The sequence below is a fragment of the Lottia gigantea genome, assembly GCF_000327385.1.
Source record: "Lottia gigantea unplaced genomic scaffold LOTGIsca_32, whole genome shotgun sequence".
NCBI classification, from domain to species: Eukaryota; Metazoa; Mollusca; class Gastropoda; family Lottiidae; genus Lottia; species Lottia gigantea.
The window spans coordinates 1,255,466-1,274,357 of record NW_008709073.1 but is presented as its reverse complement, the minus strand read 5'-3'; the positions used below and the strand labels follow the sequence as shown (position 1 = coordinate 1,274,357).

At 31.1% G+C, this 18,892-nt stretch overlaps 3 protein-coding genes across 3 annotated transcripts in view; 1 reads left to right on the top strand and 2 right to left on the bottom strand.

Moving 5' to 3' along the window:
- Positions 1-893: 893 nt before the first annotated feature.
- On the bottom strand, positions 894-7,772 carry LOTGIDRAFT_206535 (hypothetical protein). Its single transcript, XM_009058009.1, has 8 exons — positions 7,702-7,772; positions 6,561-6,723; positions 5,795-5,909; positions 4,905-5,012; positions 3,873-3,959; positions 3,194-3,503; positions 2,234-2,364; positions 894-1,639 (listed from the first exon to the last, which is right to left on the bottom strand). The coding sequence occupies exons 2-8, from the start codon at positions 6,683-6,685 to the stop codon at positions 1,502-1,504; spliced, it is 1,014 nt and encodes a 337-aa protein (XP_009056257.1). The 5' UTR covers positions 6,686-6,723; positions 7,702-7,772; the 3' UTR covers positions 894-1,501.
- Positions 7,773-8,023: 251 nt separating this feature from the next.
- LOTGIDRAFT_232810 (hypothetical protein) lies at positions 8,024-16,315 on the top strand (the record flags this gene model as incomplete). The annotated part of the gene is made up of 12 exons (XM_009058008.1): positions 8,024-8,110; positions 8,760-8,897; positions 9,261-9,414; positions 9,947-10,058; positions 10,183-10,255; positions 10,789-10,825; positions 11,015-11,059; positions 11,924-11,997; positions 13,041-13,231; positions 14,303-14,452; positions 15,161-15,285; positions 16,181-16,315. The coding sequence occupies exons 1-12, from the start codon at positions 8,079-8,081 to the stop codon at positions 16,313-16,315; spliced, it is 1,266 nt and encodes a 421-aa protein (XP_009056256.1). The 5' UTR covers positions 8,024-8,078.
- Positions 16,316-17,486: 1,171 nt separating this feature from the next.
- LOTGIDRAFT_232809 (hypothetical protein) overlaps positions 17,487-18,892 on the bottom strand; it is a 7,732-nt gene continuing 6,326 nt past the window's right edge. The window contains exon 5 of the mRNA XM_009058007.1: positions 17,487-17,744. Within this exon, the coding sequence (XP_009056255.1) occupies positions 17,615-17,744 (130 nt within the window). The 3' untranslated portion in view covers positions 17,487-17,614. The remainder of the gene's footprint in view (positions 17,745-18,892) is intronic.

The following is an 18,892-nucleotide window of genomic DNA, read 5'->3' as shown; positions in this document are numbered from 1 at the left end:
AGTGATCTACAAGTACATGTGGCTGAAAAATCAAAAGAAATAGAAGACTGGTTTCAGCAATCAAGAAGGGTAATTATCTTTTAGCTCTAAATAGTTAGGGTTTGAACATGGTATAGGTCAGGATAATTCCATCGGTCATGTTTCCCCTTGCCACTGATGAAGATTAAAGTCATTCATTGATCAAGTCATTCAAATAGAGCAAAGACTGAGGCCCCTGTGTCTCTCCGGCAGTGCATGTGCATGATTCTTTAAGTGAAAATGTTTCTTGTTTTGTTTCCACCAGCCTAGTGGGTACACCCGACATTTTGTTTTGGAATTTTTTTTTGGACTTATAAAATCTATAAGGATTATTCTAGTGTATGTTTTACATATTTCAGGCTGAAAGTCAGTTAAATGAGGAAGAAAAACAAATACAAGAATTATTTGAGTAAGATATTGTCATAATAATTATATTATTTTTTTCTTGTGGAAGTTTTAAGTATTATAACCTAAAAACAAGAAATAGGGCGGAATACTAGAATTAACATAAAATTTAGTGTTAGCACTGAGCATATATAATTAACATACCCTACAATTTGACATCATTATAGCTTAAATTATCATATACCTCTCTGTTTTGTTATCATCTAGAATTAGATATGACTTTCACTTTTCACTTTTGGATTTAAGCCTTATATGAATTTATTGTTTAAAATGTATCTGTGTTATTTATTTTCAGTATTAGACCAAGTCATACAAGTAAAGTGAGATAAGAAACAACACAATTCAGTGCCAATTCCAGTACCTGTACCTTCAAAAAATATTGATCAATTTATGTTTTGTGTATCATTTATTTACTACCTGTGATATAATATCCATTATGTTTAGAATATTCAAATTGTCAGTTTTACACCAAAAAAAAATAAGAGGGTATGGGGTTGATATTTGCCCTGTAATCTGAAGGACCAAGGTTCAATCATGTTACAGACATTAAAAGATCCATTTAATTTCCACTTTATCTAAACAGTAGAAGTGATTCAACCACCTGTTTTTGAAACAAAAAAAACAAAAAAATTGAAAACAATCTAATTCCATTTACATATTTGCTTTTATCAGTTGAGTGATAGGCTTATTTTAGGTCATTCATCAGAATGCTAACTGGGCTTTGGGTTTGTCTGCGATATATTATTAACAATCATAGAAGCTGCTTTGTGTATTACCTACAGAAAGACATAATTATTGTTACAGAATGGGTATTAATAATGACTTTTACTCCACAGTCATGCTTCCAAATTTTATTCTGAATTACTGAATTGTTGGTGACATGAAGATGTAAAAGAAAGTTGATCACTGACTTTAATGTGAACAAAATGGTTAATTTAAAGGAGTCATTTTCTCACAGCAATTCATGTTTTGTTGATTTTGTTTTCTAGATAGATGAAGAGTTGATTGTTATATATTGTTAAAACAGAGGTCTTTATTGTTTACTTTATATAAAATCACAATTCATGTCCCACTATCTCTATCTAGATTTTGCCAGTTTCACACGTTCCTTCAGCACTTTAAATTTAGGATTTTTTGTCAGTTTTTTCATAAATTTGGCACTAAGTTCATCTTCTGATTCCAAACAACCACCTTGAGATGCATACTCAGCTAGAACCTGAAAATGTATAGAGGCAGTTTAATGGATATGAATATGACCGTGATTGGTTACTATGATACCACTTCTTCTTGGAAGCTAGATATATGTTAAAACAGGAATCCACTAATTTACATTTTCATGAAGGACAAATCCAAGTGTCGCTTTATGCCCAAAGAGCAGCAAAATTTTTCCATTTCAGCCCCTCCAAACTGCATCTCTCAAAGAGGGAAACTGAATTGAGAAGTCAAAAGGTATCATTGAGACCTTATGTAACCCTGGACCTCCAGGTTGTGACATGAAAAAATAGGACATAAACCAAAGCCATGAAAGGTACAGGTCGTGCATGTTAAAGATCTCTCGACTGTTGGAAATTAAAAAAAATGGTGCGGCAGGACAAAATTTGCTGCATAACACACTGAGTTACTGCATTGAGTTACCCATCTTTATATCAAGTTTAGATGCAAAAGAAAAGGATGTAAAACTAAGACAATACAGTTTTATGTTCATGTTTTAAAAGCAACATTTTTCAAATTGAGATTAGGGTGATTGAAGAGTAACAAGTTACTATTCAATGTAAGACACTGGCACAGGGTTAAATAGAGTAAGCCTCACTTTCTTGCGTAATTTCTTTAATGGTATTTCTTCTCCTTTTGTATTTAATACTTCTTCAATGACTTTTTCCCAGCTGAATTTGATTTTACGTTTTTTAACAACTTTTTCTTCTTCTGATTCTTCACTTTCATCTTTCAAAAAAAGAGTGGTGACAATTATTTATAAAGTTTCATGCACAGAGCGTCGCTACTGCTTTCCAAATTAGACCAAACTTTCGTTCTGTATTTTTATGAGCTTTTATTTTAATATAATCACTTCATTTAGGGTCTACCAACAGCCCTCTTGAACATTCATCAAATTAACCTTTTGACTTAATTTGTCTGCTTTAACCAATCAAATTTCTCCCCTCTCCAGTACTGGCATTTAGTGACACAATGTTTATCAGGTTAGGTTAATTTGATGAATGTTCAAGAGGGCTGTCGTTAGACCGGAACTTAGTGGCTATGTTACAAATTTAAGCTAATAAAAAACGGCACGAAAATTTCATTTAAGTTTAAATAATTAATTTTAATTAGACTGTAATTTAGGCATTCACAATCATAGTTCAACAAAGTTTAAAACTATGAAATAGAAGTCATTGGAGTTTAAATAAATTGTAATGTTATGGTTTGGTAAATCTTTTTTTGTATTTAGGTCCACAAGAATATGCAGATATACACTTCCACAGATATAATGCAAAGAACAATATGAACATTGAGGTTTACCCCGTTCTTTAAAACACTATTATGAAAAATATACTGGAGGATGTCTAATACCTTGAAATATAACACTGGAATATATACCTTCTTATTTAATTGTAGACATACCAGTCATCAATTTTCATTCTTAAAAGTGTTCGGAATAATTGGGAGACTATTCCTTGGCTGGATAGATGGATGGGTTTTATGTGTTATAACTATAACTTATAGATATTTTGACAATCTATTTCTATTTCTAACAAAATAAATTATGTGAACTAACCTAATCTTTTTCTTTTATTTTCAACTTCTCCATCTTCTTCATTTTCTTCCTCTATTTCACTATCATCATTTTTCTTCTTTCTTTTTTTCTTTTTTTTCTTACTAGTATCTTCTTCTGTAGCTTCACTGTGTTTAGTTCTGTCTTTCTTTTCCTTTTTATCATTTAATAACCTCCGTTGTTCTTTCTTCTCACGTTTACTAAGTTTCTGAATGTTTTCATCTGTTTCTTTGCTATCTTTTTCTGGTGGTTCACAGTCTTCTGTGGTTGTTTTATTTTGACCGTTTGTGCTGCCATTTTCTGAAGCTCCATTCTAAAAAGAAAAGAGATTAAAGCTAGTACAGTGGAGCCCTGTTTAACCACATATTTCTGTTCCTGATAAAATCGTGGGGTTAGACATATATTTTGTAATGAAAAATATAATGGCTACCTAAGATTCAGTCCAAAACCAATAACTTTTGTGTACAGTATTTAAAACTCGAGCAGAAAATGTTGTTTATTACAACTCATAGGAAATAAGGAGGTACAGATTTTTTTTAAAACAATATGTGTATTGAAAGCATTTCAAAAGTATTGTAAGGTGAGGATGAAAGCATATCTAGGAATTTACCCTTAATTTCACATTATTATGCGCTCACTCAACAGATTATGACTGATTTTTTGTTTGAGCTCATAAACTTACAGAAGAACTGGTTGAAGATGATATAATACTCCAAATTTCACTGATACACTTATTGTCACGTACACCAAAACTTGATCTCATAAAATTCTACAATAATAAAACACAATGATAAAATTCTACATTAATAAAACACAATGATGAAATTCTACTATAATAAAACACAATGACGAAATTATACAATAATAAAAGACAATGATAAAATTCTACAATAATAAAACACAATGATGAAATTCTACAATAATAAAACACAATGATGAAATTCTACAATAATAAAACACAATGATGAAATTCTACAATAATAAAACACAATCATGAAATTCTACAATAATAAAACACAATGATAAAATTCTACAATAATAAAACACAATGATGAAATTCTGCAATAATAAAACAATGATGAAATTCTACAATGATGAAATTCTTTAATAATAAAACACAATGATAAAATTCTACAATAATAAAACACAATGATGAAATTCTACAATAATTAAACACAATGATGAAATTCTATCATAATAAAACACAATCATGAAATTCTACAATAATAAAACACAATCATGAAATTCTACAATAATAAAACACAATGATAAAATTCTACAATAATTAAACACAATGATGAAATTCTACAATAATAAAACACAATGATGAAATTCTGCAATAATAAAACACAATCATGAAATTCTACAATAATAAAACACAATGATGAAATTCTTCAATAATAAAACACAATGATAAAATTCTACAATAATAAAACACAATGATGAAATTTTACAATAATTAAACACAATGATGAAATTCTATCATAATAAAACACAATCATGAAATTCTACAATAATAAAACACAATCATGAAATTCTACAATAATAAAACACAATCATGAAATTCTACAATAAGAAAACACAATCATGAAATTCTACAATTATAAAACACCATATCATGAAAAAAGAAAATGTTGAAGAATGGCAATTCCTTTAAATACCGGTACACTTTAATGTGCATGTAAAATCTCTATAATATAATGATCATACTTGCCTCAAATTTCTTCTGTTTTCTGGGAATGTTAGGATGTTCTATTAATCTGGTCAAGAGATCTTTCATTTTAAAATTATTCTTGTGTTTTTCTACAGCATCAGCTATGGACTAAAAGTTAGAAGATGAATCTATACAGTACAAACTATTTCAGCAATTTTGTCACAACATAGTTAAATGAACCAATGAAACGTGTCAAGAGAAAGCATGGAAAAACTTGACAAAGAAGAGAGTTCAGTATGAAAAGACATAAAAATTAGTTGAAAATGATAGATTTGAAAGCGTTTAAAAGAAAAATACGGAACCAGCAAGACAAGCATGGATGCCAACAAACTAGAGGAATGAAAAGAGACATAGACATATGGAAATGGGGCAAACAAGATGAAAATATTATCGATATCATTTATGACTGATTTTTTTTTTTTTTATTTATACATAAATTACAAATAATACATTACTTTGTTACCATTTAATACAGTTTTTCAAGTTAATAGTTACAGATTATACAATATCTCATTAATAGTTGTGCATATCTATTTTTTGTAATAGTCTAAATGCTCTGAAGTGAGTGGGCCGTGGGACAGTTTGCCAATGTACTTGGGAAATAGAATTAGTGTGATTGTGGTTTTGCTCATCAAGGTCTTGACTGTCGTTGTGACCCCGCGGCCGCCCTGGTCGATCGTAGACAGGGACGGAACCACCAGGAAACAAACATGACACAACTAAGATGAATTAAGTTAATCACAGTTTAAATGCATAGCAGGGGAACAGAATGAATCGGGTATGTCTGATTATTAATTAGAATCAGAAACCCTATTTCATGGCCATAATATAGTCAGAAGATGTCTATAATGTAATACTAACCATAGTATCTGCCTAAACTGACACCTTACCTTTTGCCACAATTCTTGTTTCACTTCTCCTTTATTAGGTTTAGCTACATAATTACTACCAGAATACTTCTCTTCTTCACTTATACATGTCATATGTTGTTTATAATCATCTCCCCTGAAATTACATTCTTACATATTAACTCAACTCTACAATATTTCACCAATCTTAGCTTTCATAGGAAATTTAACCACAAAACCTTTGAGATTGACAAAATGTAATTTCATCTGTACATGTCACTTTTTAGAACTAAAATCCAATGTCTGGTTCTACTGCAATTGAATCATTATCAACAGTCTGAAAGTTAAAACAAGCGGAACTGCCATAGCTGGATGTCTGATAATAAGACTGATATTACATGATGTCAATTTCATCAACTTTTAGCTCCTGATCGACATTTCCATCCAATCAGCAATGAATTGTGACAAATACTATACATATTTTGGACATGAACTTCAAAATATTAGGGTCCTAAAATAACATAACTTTACAAAATTAGGAAGGAAAAATACTTCCTTCTCAAAAATTTTAAACAAGTATTGGCAAAAAATTGTTTACTGTAAAAATAGATTTCAAATTAGCTAATTAAATGAGTGTCTATCTTATGCAATGTCATTCTAATATAGTACTTTCATTTTATTTTGAAAATGATATTATAATCTACATGAAAATAATCAGTATAATAATAAATTCCACCGACCAAAAAAAGTAAGCAATAAAAAATGTGACAACTGACAACTAAATTTAAATGAAAATCATTCTACAAACCAAAATTCTTTACTGCAATCTACACAAGATAGAACTTCACAACTCCTACATTTTGTTCTATAATGTATTTCAACTTTATTTCTTTTTAATGTTTCACCACAGGCATTACAGTTAAAAAATACCATTTTTACTGGAAAAGTTTTCAAACAGCGCTAGGGTTACCCTACAAAACAAAAATGGTTTTAAAATAAGCCAATAAGCTCTGATATAATTGTTTATTTATACAGTAGCTTTACAAGTTTTTAGAACTCATTTCAGCTATGAGGTCCAATTTTTTCAGAATGAAAATCTGCCATCAGCTGAAAATTCTCCATTGCACACAGTATGCCTTTATATGGTGCAAAAGGACTTTAAACTTTTCATAAGATATATTTTTCCAAAAAACCTGGCCTCACATGGTGAAATTCCATTTCATTTTCTGCCTTTGATTGGAAGAATGTTATAACAAACCAGACTTGTTTCAGAAAGGAGTGTGGAAATTAAGTAAATTCACAGCACACTGTCTGACTACATCCTTTTAAGAATCACATTTTGGCAATTATTTCTTGATGGACAGTTATCAAGATTCTAGGTACTAGCCTGTTTTTGAGTTGATAAAATTTCCAATGCTTAATTTTCAAACAACTTTTCATGTAATTTCGATCTCAAGTCAAATATCAAACTTTTCAGATTATTTCAAATTAATTATTGTAATGCACACTTGAATTTAACAGTAGGCCTTGTTTAAAATCTACACATGGTATATTCATTTTGAAATGTGTTTATATTACTACAACAGTGTCAGTAGACAATTTTTCAGCCAAAATTTGCCTCTTCTAGGGGTCCAAAAATAATCAATGCTACATATCCCATCAGTAAAATCATTTAGTACAAATGACAATTTTTCTCAGTTGCTTGAATTTTCACCAATCCAGGCTGTGGCAATTTACTAAGCCTCTCACAAACTGAGTAGGCTTAAGTCTAGCAACCAGACCTCTTTAATCTTTGCAAGTTTTTGGATTTGATTTTATAGAAAAATGATTAGCAAAATGCGATTCTGTAAATATTGTGTTCGGACAGGTGATTAAAGAGGCTTTTTGTAATAAAACAAAAAAATCAACCCTCAATTTTTTATGAGAATATAAATATCAGCTATAATTACTCTAAGGACTAGGCCTAGTGTAAAAGTAGTCTTTTTATAGGCCTATTTCACTCAATCCACACGTTTCACAGAGCGATAGTTAAAATTGATGTCTTTTAGATATAATAAAACGAAATTATCATTAATAAATAACTATAACTTGGACATGCCATCAAAACGTCTTCGTGCTTCGATTTATTTTACATGCCTTACAATTTTCGTTTTAAAATAACACTTTTAGGAAATTCATATAAAGGTGCAAAAATTCTAGATATATTTCACTTACTTCTAGGAACTAAAAAGTTATGAATTTGGAAACAAAATGGCCGCGCCCGTTTGCTGAAATTTTTAGGATTATATTTTTAACATATTTCTAAGGATAATTGAAGTTATTCGACATGGAAATACAATCACTCTTTCACATTAAAAGGTATTGGTGAATATCCTATTTATTAGGTCACATGTGTAATGAACTTTGAAATCTACATTTTTTATTGTCTTCGTTTTCTCTTTTAACAACAAATGGCCTATTTCTTGAATGATTGTCCGTATGAATTAAATTTTGATTTTTGATACATATAGCCTAGGTCTATTCATTCATTTGATATTATGCTGCATTGCATTGGCACATTTTCATTGATTCCTGGTACAGGGGCAGTGGTCTATATGCTGAATACGACAATGAGATAGCAAGGAAGGACACTGCATGGAGTTGCTGGAGTGCTTATCAGTTCCATAGCGTGACAATCTGACAAAAAACAATACCGGTATAACATCATTTGCAAATTTTGCTCCAGTCAATTGTCGTCATCTGCTTAAATCCAGAGAACATTAGCAAAACCAGCTTAGATTTGCTTATAGTTAATATTTCATCCGATTAAAACCATTAATCTAAACTCTGCTTATATGTTAAGGGAATTTTTCCTATTTTATGTTTGGTTACATAGGATACTTATCTGATAATTAATTTCCCTACCCATTGTGCATAATTTTGAAGTGGCAATAAACCAATAAAATAAAGATATTTTCATGTTATTTTATAATGCTTATTATTGTTAAATGATTTCCATTATTTTCAGATTCCCACGAACAAGAAGTCTGGTGAATTTAGTGTTTTACTTTCCTATTGGTGTGTTTTTAGCTGTAGTTCGTCTTTTTATATCTATGCACGTTATTGTCATCTGTCATATTTTACCTCATGGTTCAAGCATCAGAAGGTAATTACATAAATTCAAACTTATAGTATAAGTATTTTGTAAATTGGCTCTTATTTTTACTGTTGAAGTAGTGCTCAATGCATTAATTGTAGCAGGGGGATTACAAAATATTAAAACATTAAACATGATTTGTAGGGATACAAATTGAAATAGGTCAGTTGTCTGAAGATCGCACAGCATGAAATACTCTGAGTAACAACATACACCTCAGATTCTGTTTCAATGGATTTGCCCTAATTAAGCTTTTACAGAATTATTGATAAAAGTGTTCTAAATATTGAAATGAATGTATCCATGGAAGCCTCATTTCTATTTCTTGAATAGAAAACAATCCTTTCTTTTACATTTTGGTTTTTATTATAGATTTGTATTAAAAGTGATGTCTGGTGTACTAGGGTTTCTAGTAACTGTAGAAGGAGGTGACAAGCTGGAACAATGTTCAGCCAAAGTTATTGTATCGAACCATATCTCAATCATCGATTATTTTATAACAGATCTAGTATTCCCTAATCAGGCAGTGAGTATAATGAAAGTTGAAAATACAGTTTAATGTCCTCACATTTCTTGCAATTTTAAAGAGGCAGTCAAGCTACAAGCATAGAACATGGACAGAAAGTTATGATGAATTATATCCCCTATCCAATATTGAGTGGCAATGCCATAGATTGGTCCAATAAAAGCTGCAGAACTCTACTGTCCCACCACAATATTTATAGAAAAAGTCTTGACAGTCATTTTTTTATGAATTGAAATATAAATTACAAAATACTACTGAGGGTCTTAGATTGTCTTTGGGTTGATGAAAATGCTCACAAATCCAAAAATTATCATTTGTGAATATGATTTTACAGAGGAGAATTTTAATGTGTGTGATTTCCATTAAAAAAAAGTGTTTATTTCAAATGTAAAAAAAAAAAAACTTGCGTTTCTTTGGACCTGAAGACAAATAGCATGCAATAGAAAATTTATTTTAAATATTTGTGAACAGAAAAAAGTCAATTCGTGAACTCACAGAGGTCAGAGTGTAAGTTTGACTCCATTTATTTCAGCCTTTGGAAAACTTACCTTCGATTTTCATACAACTGATTTCAAAGTTTAAAAAATTGCCATCTAATGTAAATAAAGACCAGCTGCTCAACGAAGTGAAGTCTATTTGTCAAGGTAAGATTATTTAGCTCTCTTTTCATTAGATCGAAATACTTTTTAACAAAGTGGCAATATCTGACATTGAAATACCATTTTAAGAAAAATGTCAAAAAATAAAAACCATTAATCAATTTTGTAGAGTCTCCAGTACCAGTTTTATTTCATCCAGAAAAAACAACAACAAATGGTGAATCAGGTCTACTTAAATTCAAGTTAGTAATAGTTTTGATAATATGAATTATTTATATAAAAAATAGTCTCTAAGACTAAAAAAAATGATCATGACAAGCAGTAGACTTGTAAATGCTGAAATGATGAGAATGAGAATTCCAAATATGGTAGATAGTTCCAAAATTTGAAGATGTTGGGTATTGCCAATGATGTCACAATTCAAGTGCTATGATATAAATATTATGGGGTAATAGGTCAAAAATTCTGTACTGGATAAATTTAATTCATTTGACTGAGGACACAAAATATGCTCTTTGTGATTAGTGACGTCATCAAATACTTAGTTTTTATGGAATTACAGGAACCACAAACATTTGATTGAAAATTGGAATGGTGCAAATCTATGCAATCAGTGTCCCCGATACACATGAAAATTAAGAAAACTTCTTTACAATCTCTTTAATTTTACATGTCTGTCTTTATTATTCGCAGAGAGGAAACAAATGTAAAAATGTGAAACGATTCATTTAATGTATTTGTATTTGATATTGTGTTCTATGTATTGTATTTTCAGTACTGTACCTTTTGAACTGGATCATTCAATACAACCAGTAAGTATAGTTAATAGTCAAATTCTAGGCATAAAAATGGTTTCAAATGTAGTTTAAGATTTCTTATGTCAAAACTTGAGATAGAGAAATTTACGTACTGATAATGCAATATGTCAAAAAATAAGTTAGATTAGATGATGAACTTATTTTGATAAAAATAGTATGATTTATATGTAGTATATATTTTAGATTGCAGTTCAGTGTAAACGGCCTTCATATTTTGAAATCAATATTGTGAGTTATATTTTTATTTACTACTATTTATATTATATAAAGTAACTGCTAGCTGATTCAGTAGAATTTTAGTAATTGGATCATGTTCCAGGATTTGATTTTCAATTTGTTGAGAGTGCTATTCCAGTCTTCTGTTGCTGATTGCAGAGTTGGAAAAGCTTTAAACAATAATATTTCTCAACCTTTTAGATGCAAGGATATGAAATAATAAATATAAAAGCTGGTTGACAGGTAACTGGTAGTAGGAGTAGATATGAAATGAATGGAGTTTTACGTCCTATTTTTCTGCACCATGTGGGCTTATGAAGATGGGCAACGCCATGCAGGGTGCGATGAGGGAAATTTTGCCAGGACAGCTGCATTAGCCTGCTCATTTTTTATTTCCAAATGTCTTTAATGTGCACAGCCTGTAGCATACTGTTTATTGTTCCACCCGAACGACTAGACGCTTTTTCCATGACAGCCCATCTTACCTGCATCACTGACAGGGAGAAACCGGTTGAAAAATCAGAAGGTATTATCTCGACCTTTGCCGGAATTGAACCCTGGACCTTCAGGTTAACGAGTAACGTCTAACTCACTGAGCCACTGTGGCTCCCTTGTAGTAAGAGTAGTTAATGTTAATAGATAAATTTTGAGCATTTGGAAGGCTTAATTTTCACTTCAAGAGGACAAAAAATACAGCCTCAAACATGTCACTGCTGCTATTGTCAGGTACACAGGAGAAAATGTATTTTGATATGCAATTTGATAATCAAAATATATAATTCATAGCATTATGTTGATTATTTTAACCAGCCCTACCTATCAAGGAGAAATGTAATATAATAATTATTGTGGAATATTATGTTTATATTAATCTAGACTACTTTAGAGAGTTCCTGGTATACTGATATCTTCTGGTGCTTCTTTCTTCCTTGTACATTTTATAAAATACAGTAAGTTTATTTTATATATTTTGAGTAGTATGACTTATCATTATCTATCTTGTGATCATACAAGGGTATATTGTGGGTGACTGCTTCTCAAAGATAAGTACCATCAGGTGTGTGGAAAAAACTAAGTCTAGTGTGCTTCACGCAATACATGCCAATCTGCCACTATTACACAGGTCAACATCATGAGATACAATCAGACCAATTTATGCCTAACCAAACAAATCAACCAAGATGCAAGAAACAGATTTGTAATATTTGTCCAGAAGTTTGCAATATAACGGCCATAAAATTTGAAAGTTTGAAGTCTTGTGTGAAGTAACCCTGCTTAAGCAATTTCAAAGTCAAAACTTGATCTCTTGTTGTGAAACGTACATGCCATAGAACTGGTGACTGAGATATGTTACTGTATATGAATGGAAAATTGATAATAGGAAAATCAAGTCATCACGTTTGTCATGAAGTCGACACAAAGATCATGATTTTTGACAAATTCAAGTAGCAAATCCAAGTAGGAAGCTTTAGTCTTAGAGTCATTATATTTGGTCATTTTCACTTTTTGGTACCGCTTGGAACAGTGCCCCTTATTCCTAGATTAATGGTAAATAACTCACATTCATATTTCCAAACTTCTCCTTTTGATGATGTTGGAGATGTTTTCCAAACTTTCAAAAGTTTCACTAATAATGAATTACGGGGTAGCAGAACACTGAAAAAAAAGACAGCTAGGGTTTTGATACCCTACAAATATTGATTTTACAAATAGTGACATAAGAACACAACTTATCAGCTGGGCGATAGATATCTTTATATGTGACACATCAATGCCTATACATGTTATCATTGCCTAATTAATTAATCCCTCAAATGGTAATTTGATCTATTTTCATCCGATGTGTATTTTAAGCCCACATGACACACTTTTTATAACATTTCACTTATATAATAAATTTAACGGTAGCCCTACTTTTACTAAAAAGCAAAATTTTGATTATACATTGAATGCCCAGTCTTACCATTGATAGACAAAATTATTTTCTCTTCAGTATTTTACCAGTGGTACAGAAAAAGGAAGATGAATCTTGTGAAGAATTGAGTGAAAGAGTGAGAAGTATGATAGCTGATACTATAAATATTACTACCACAGATTATACATATTCTGATAAAATAGACTATATTAAACAGTTACATAGAACATATAGTCATACATCTAATACAAATAATACATCCCATAATAGTAAGTATTTCATATATATATATATATATGTTAGTATCCTTTTAATAGTGAAAATATTTTATTGTAAGTAAGTATCCATATAGAGTCATTTTCATCCTGTCAAGCTATTACTACCTTTGGCTTGCTTATACCTTGACTCCAATAGCCGCCTTTCTTGTATCACTGAAGTTTGTTAATGCAGTGATCTGATTGGATTGTATGCTAGCCAATCAGAGGCCTTGATTAAAAGTCTTTAAACACTAATGAGTATATTCTTATTGTCGATTGCTCTGATTTGCTTATTGTATTAGCTGACGTACTATCCAATCAAATCACTGCATTCTGTGATACAAGAATGGCGGCTATTGGAGTCAAGGTATCACCAGATGGTCGTAATAGCTTGACATTGTGAAGATGTATAGGAGTAGATCTACTTCAAAAAAGAGAAAAGTACAACTAGTTGCAAATATGTTACACGTTTCTATCAGTGATTCAAAAATTTGACTTGATAGAAGTAAGAATAGAGGAATCAGTTGGGACAATATTAGGTTACCTATCCCAGTAATATTAAGAAATGAAAAATATATTTTGTTTCAATTCCACTGTCATAGCAATTTTCAACGCCCACAGCAGTCCTTTGGTTTACAATTGCCTTGTGCTTATTTTACAGACTTTTTTGATTTTATTTTGAGGGTCAATGTCATTATGAAGATGATCCCTACTGGTTTCATGATGATCTGATAATTTTCCAACTAAGCGTATTCACCGTATTAGCTATATAATGTAACTTTTGCTCACTCTTCAGGCAACAATTCTTTATGGATTCTTTTGATTTTTTATGTGCCAACATGTAGTATGGAAGCATATTGTCGTCCTTCCGACCATGATGCAATACAATAAAGTTGCTTAAAATTCTCTATAGACTATAAACTGGAACCAAATGTGAATGGACATTTGTATTTGCAATCTAATCTGCCAGTGGGCGTATGTCACCTTGCTTCTCAAGACTATTTTTATCTCATTGCAAACTTAACTATGTCATTAGTTTGTAGAAATGCATTGAAAAACTGCATTTCATAAATTGCATTTTAGATAGACCTAATGATGTGCAAACATCCAGTAAACCAGTCAGCAGCAATTCACCTGTGCCTCTATCTTCTAATCCTGCTATTAATAATATGGTGCAACAAGTTAAAACAGTTATGCCACATGTTCCTGTACAAGTCATTTTAAAAGATTTAGGTGATTTTCTTTACGAGATTTTCTACTGATTTCTAGCATTTTATCCTTGAACATATATATTAAAGAACTGGCTTACAACTGCTTGAATTTGGCAACATTCCCTTGCTCAATGTTGAGCTGTCTATATTTTGTATGGCACAAATAAGAACAGCTGTCTATTTTATTTTGGTGTATATTGCAAGGAACAGCCTAATTCTTTTTTAGTAGGTTGGAAAACTTGTTATCAAATTAACAATATATAGTCCTAAATATAGAGAAATGTGTCCATTACCTTATCTGAAAGTTGTAGAAATATATAGCCCTTTATGGTTTTAGAATGTCTAAAATTTTCAAAGGTTTACTTTTTGGTTGGTAAAAGCTAGTTCCTCAGATGTGATATATTGGGATGGATATCGGAACTTTGTTTAGGGCCAGATATAAAATTATGATTCTCAAACTTCTGGTATCTATACAAAGATGAACCATTAATGAGTCGGATCAAAATATTGCCAAATATTCTAAGATGTCCCTATGCCCTGCATGGTAATACAATACTGTCGAGGTAGGCTGAACATACAGAAAATTCTCAAATACAAGCAACTACAAAATTGGTCGAAGTAACTTTCATGAAAAGCGCCACTTTTGATATCCCATCCAAATATCACGTTGGAGTAATGATAGCTTTATATTCATGCAGATTTTTCAAATTTAGTATCTTATATTTGACAGAGAAAACTAAAGATGTAGATAGAACTCTGACTAATATATTAGATGGTATTGTACAGTTTACACCTGAAGAACCAGAAAGTCAGACAACACCAACAACTAATAATACTAAACAACAAACACCTTGTGTAAGTTTCTATATATATAATACTCACAAATGATATGATTTGTAGTGTAAAACTTGGACCTCTGGTACTATTGTAGCAGCTGTAGAAAGCACAACAGAATATGCTTACTACCGGTAATTGGGTTTACTTAATGCTTGTTTGAGACTGGGTCCATCAACTCATTATCCACTAATTGTAAACCATTATGTTGATGATTGCTCGAAGGCAAGATTGTTATAAAGGTTATTCTTCAACTGAAATTCTACAAGATAACGAGTTCATGAAAAAGGATCTCGTTTCAGATCACTTTAACTGAAATAAGATTACAAATTTTGATTTCGTTGTGTTATTATTTTTCGTCAGTCTTCATTGTAATCTAAAATGATTTATACCAAGGCTGTGTTTCATTGACATTTATTTCAAGCAATCACAGCGCATCATGCGTGTCAAAATATCAACTATGAATGTTGGGTTTGCGAAACCCCAAAGTAGTGAGATTATGAGATTTTCGATACCAGCTTGCAAAAGTGATTCTGATTGGCTGAGGGTAAAGCGTAATTGTCTGCTATAAAAAACTTGAAAGGTCACCAGTACGTGACCTTGGTATATCTCGTTACAATTACTATGGATACCAATGAAAAATAGTATCAAAACATCTAATGCTAGTCTAGACTATGTTATTGAAGTCAGAATCCCTTTCATAGTCATTGACAAATTTTTCAATTCAATTAATAACTTTTAGGATTGTAAAAATATTCTAAGAAAGCCTCAACTGAATAATAAGTATAATAATTTTACTCTGAAATGATAAAAATTGGTTTTTCTATTTTCTATTACAGATAATTATATACTTCTGGAAACCTTTTATCTTTTGTAACAGCTAAGCATTGTTTAGAAAATACTTTTCTGCTTTCAGCCTTCCACTCAAAAATTTAAATCTGATTCGTTTGGTAGAACTACACGAGATCGTCATATGTCTTTTGAAGAGAGAAAGAAAGCTATGATTGAAGCAGCAAGACAAAAATATAAAGAAAAACATAATTTATTATGAACATTATTGTATGGTATTAACTATTATGAAATATGAGCCATTAAAAATCCTGAATAGCAATAATTATATTTATCAGGATCATGTAATGTAAAGTAAATTGAGAGGAGATGTGAAATGTAGACTGGAAGATATTCTTGCCTTTGCATTAACAGTAATCCCAGACTTTCTTTATTTACAGGAATTCCTTTATTTTTCTGGCCAATGGCATGTTTTTTTTAAAAACACCAAAAATTTGGTTTAAAGGGACAGGTGCTCCATTTTTTTTAATCAATCATACTTAAAGCTGGGAAAATTGCAATTTTAAGCTGAGCCAATCAGTAATGGTGTTCACAGCTCACCATCTAGATTTGAGCTTTCAAATCCATATGTGTACAGAATTATCTGCCATTGAATGTTAAAATGACTTATATAGAAATAGTGAGTAAAATTCCTAGTTTGAAGTATTTTTGAATGAATTATGCAATTTTCATACATTTCTAGTACTTCTGAAGACTACTTAAATATAATCAACTGCCCAAAATGGCGCATCTGTCCCTTTAAGAGATGATATTTTTTTATATTATAGATGACTTACAAAGCATCTTAAAATGGTAAAATCTGTACTGTACCCCACAGGAGAGCCATTGGCCCCTTTGACCCTCAGCAGATCTTTTCTATTTCCTCTATTTTTTTGTTGCATTCTGGGATCCCTTCTTTAAACTCTTTCATTCAAATAAACAGTCAGAAACCATGAAGTCATTGATGACTTAATGAAAGTGGAACTGTTCTCATGTTTCTAACGATCAACATTTATTGCTTGCATATATTAGCATGACTTTTTCCTAACTTAGCTGTTTGTTATATCAGTTTATGGCCAAGTTGTTACATGAAAGATCCCCCCGGGCCCTCTCCCTCCGACAGACCTAGCAAATTTCCCTCATTTTACACTGCATGGCCTTCCTGGTTCTTATTAGCCCAATTAATAGCATAACAGTAGGACATAAATCATTATTTTTATTTGTTCATCTGTTGCTAGTACATATTATTCATGATAAAAAAAGATTATTCAAGTTATAATCTCAAGTCAGAAAGGGGTGTGTGTTATAAAACATGTTGATAAGCTGTTATATACTAGCTCTTATACTATTATAAATAATGTATTATTACTGGTTAATTAAAACAAAGTTATTTTCATAAACGTTTTTAATACTTGGTACTCTCTATTACAAAGTGGCACTATGTGCTTCAAAAGGTAAAGTATGATTTTGACCAATATGAAGTATCAGGTGTTGTGCACAAAACAGACCATGCTTATTCTTTTCAAAGCACCTGATGGTACTTCTCATTGGTGGAGTCCACTACTTTACAACTTTTACTCCCAATTTTGGCATGATTGGGAAAAAAATGTTTTTGACAGTATTGTCTTGCTTGTACGGATTTTTTGTATGACCTGACAAGAAACACAATAACTCAACCATATCACAATTGGGCTGATAGTATTGTATGAGATTTGGTCTTTTGTGCACACAAGAATAAACTTTAAAGGGGCATTCTGCTTTTTTTGTAAACATTTTCATTATCAAAAACATCGTAAATTATAACTGAAAGTATTTCTAAAGTATGCTATTTATATCTATGTATCTAGTTTATCAAAGTGAATTTGTTTTAAAAGGTTTGATTAAAAACGGAGTACTTATATTTTTAACTAGTGTTTGGCTTTATAATGGCTTGTTATATTTTGTTAAAATCTTCAGAAAACGGAGTAGACATATTTCTCTACAATTAGGCGTGGTTTTTTTTAGTTAAAACTTTCAGATATGTTATGGGATACATTTCTTAAGATTTTGGTTTATAGTTTTCACAAATAGTTTTCACAAATTTTACGACCTACAAAAAAAGCGGATTGTCCCTTTAATCTACCAAAAATATGGCAGAAGGATGAATAGAATTGAGGTACCAGTCTGGTGTGAGATTATAGATACAATAGAAATTGTTCACTATCACACAATGATACCCTAGCAAAAGTTAAACTTCTCTAGCAAGAGATATTGCCTTGGTTCTCTTAATTGCTTACGGTTCTTAAACACCAGAAAAGGCACCAATATTGATAAATAGAAATGAAACTAGATGAAATAATTTATTATTACCAATGGATAAACCAAACCTATCCATAAAATATGAGTGGATTTTTAGATTGCGAACTCTCTACAGGCACACCATTTGGATGAAACATGGTGAAATAGTGTAACTCTTCAATGTTCAGGGTTCAATTTTTCGTTTTCCATTCCATGGAACATTTCATGCTGGTAATGGTTGGCTGCCAAATGTATTATGTATGCCAGAGGGTATCTTTAACATGGCAAGTATGTTAGTATGATCAGACATTTCTTGTAACACCGTATCAAGCTCACTCTTTTGAGATATCTTCCATGTATGCTTATGCTTTTCTCAGATGTCTCAAAACATTTCTATCAGCTACATAGTTCATCAAATTTATGTTTGACAAGTAAAAAGAAGGGATTATTTTTGTCTTTTGATGAATTGTTAATTTCATCTTGTGTTATTGTAAGAGTTATTCTGCCCTCTCTCAATTCATGT

What these genes read in the sequence shown, in the direction of transcription:
- LOTGIDRAFT_206535 (XM_009058009.1), bottom strand. Translation starts at nt 6,685, where the DNA reads ATGGTATTTTTTAACTGTAATGCCTGTGGTGAAACATTAAAAAGAAAT. An exon ending in GAAAACAGAAGAAATTTGAG is followed by an intron (nt 3,960 to 4,904) that starts GCAAGTATGATC and finishes TTATTATTGTAG; the next exon opens with AATTTTATGAGATCAAGTTT. An exon ending in TAAAGAAATTACGCAAGAAA is followed by an intron (nt 1,640 to 2,233) that starts GTGAGGCTTACT and finishes ATACATTTTCAG; the next exon opens with GTTCTAGCTGAGTATGCATC.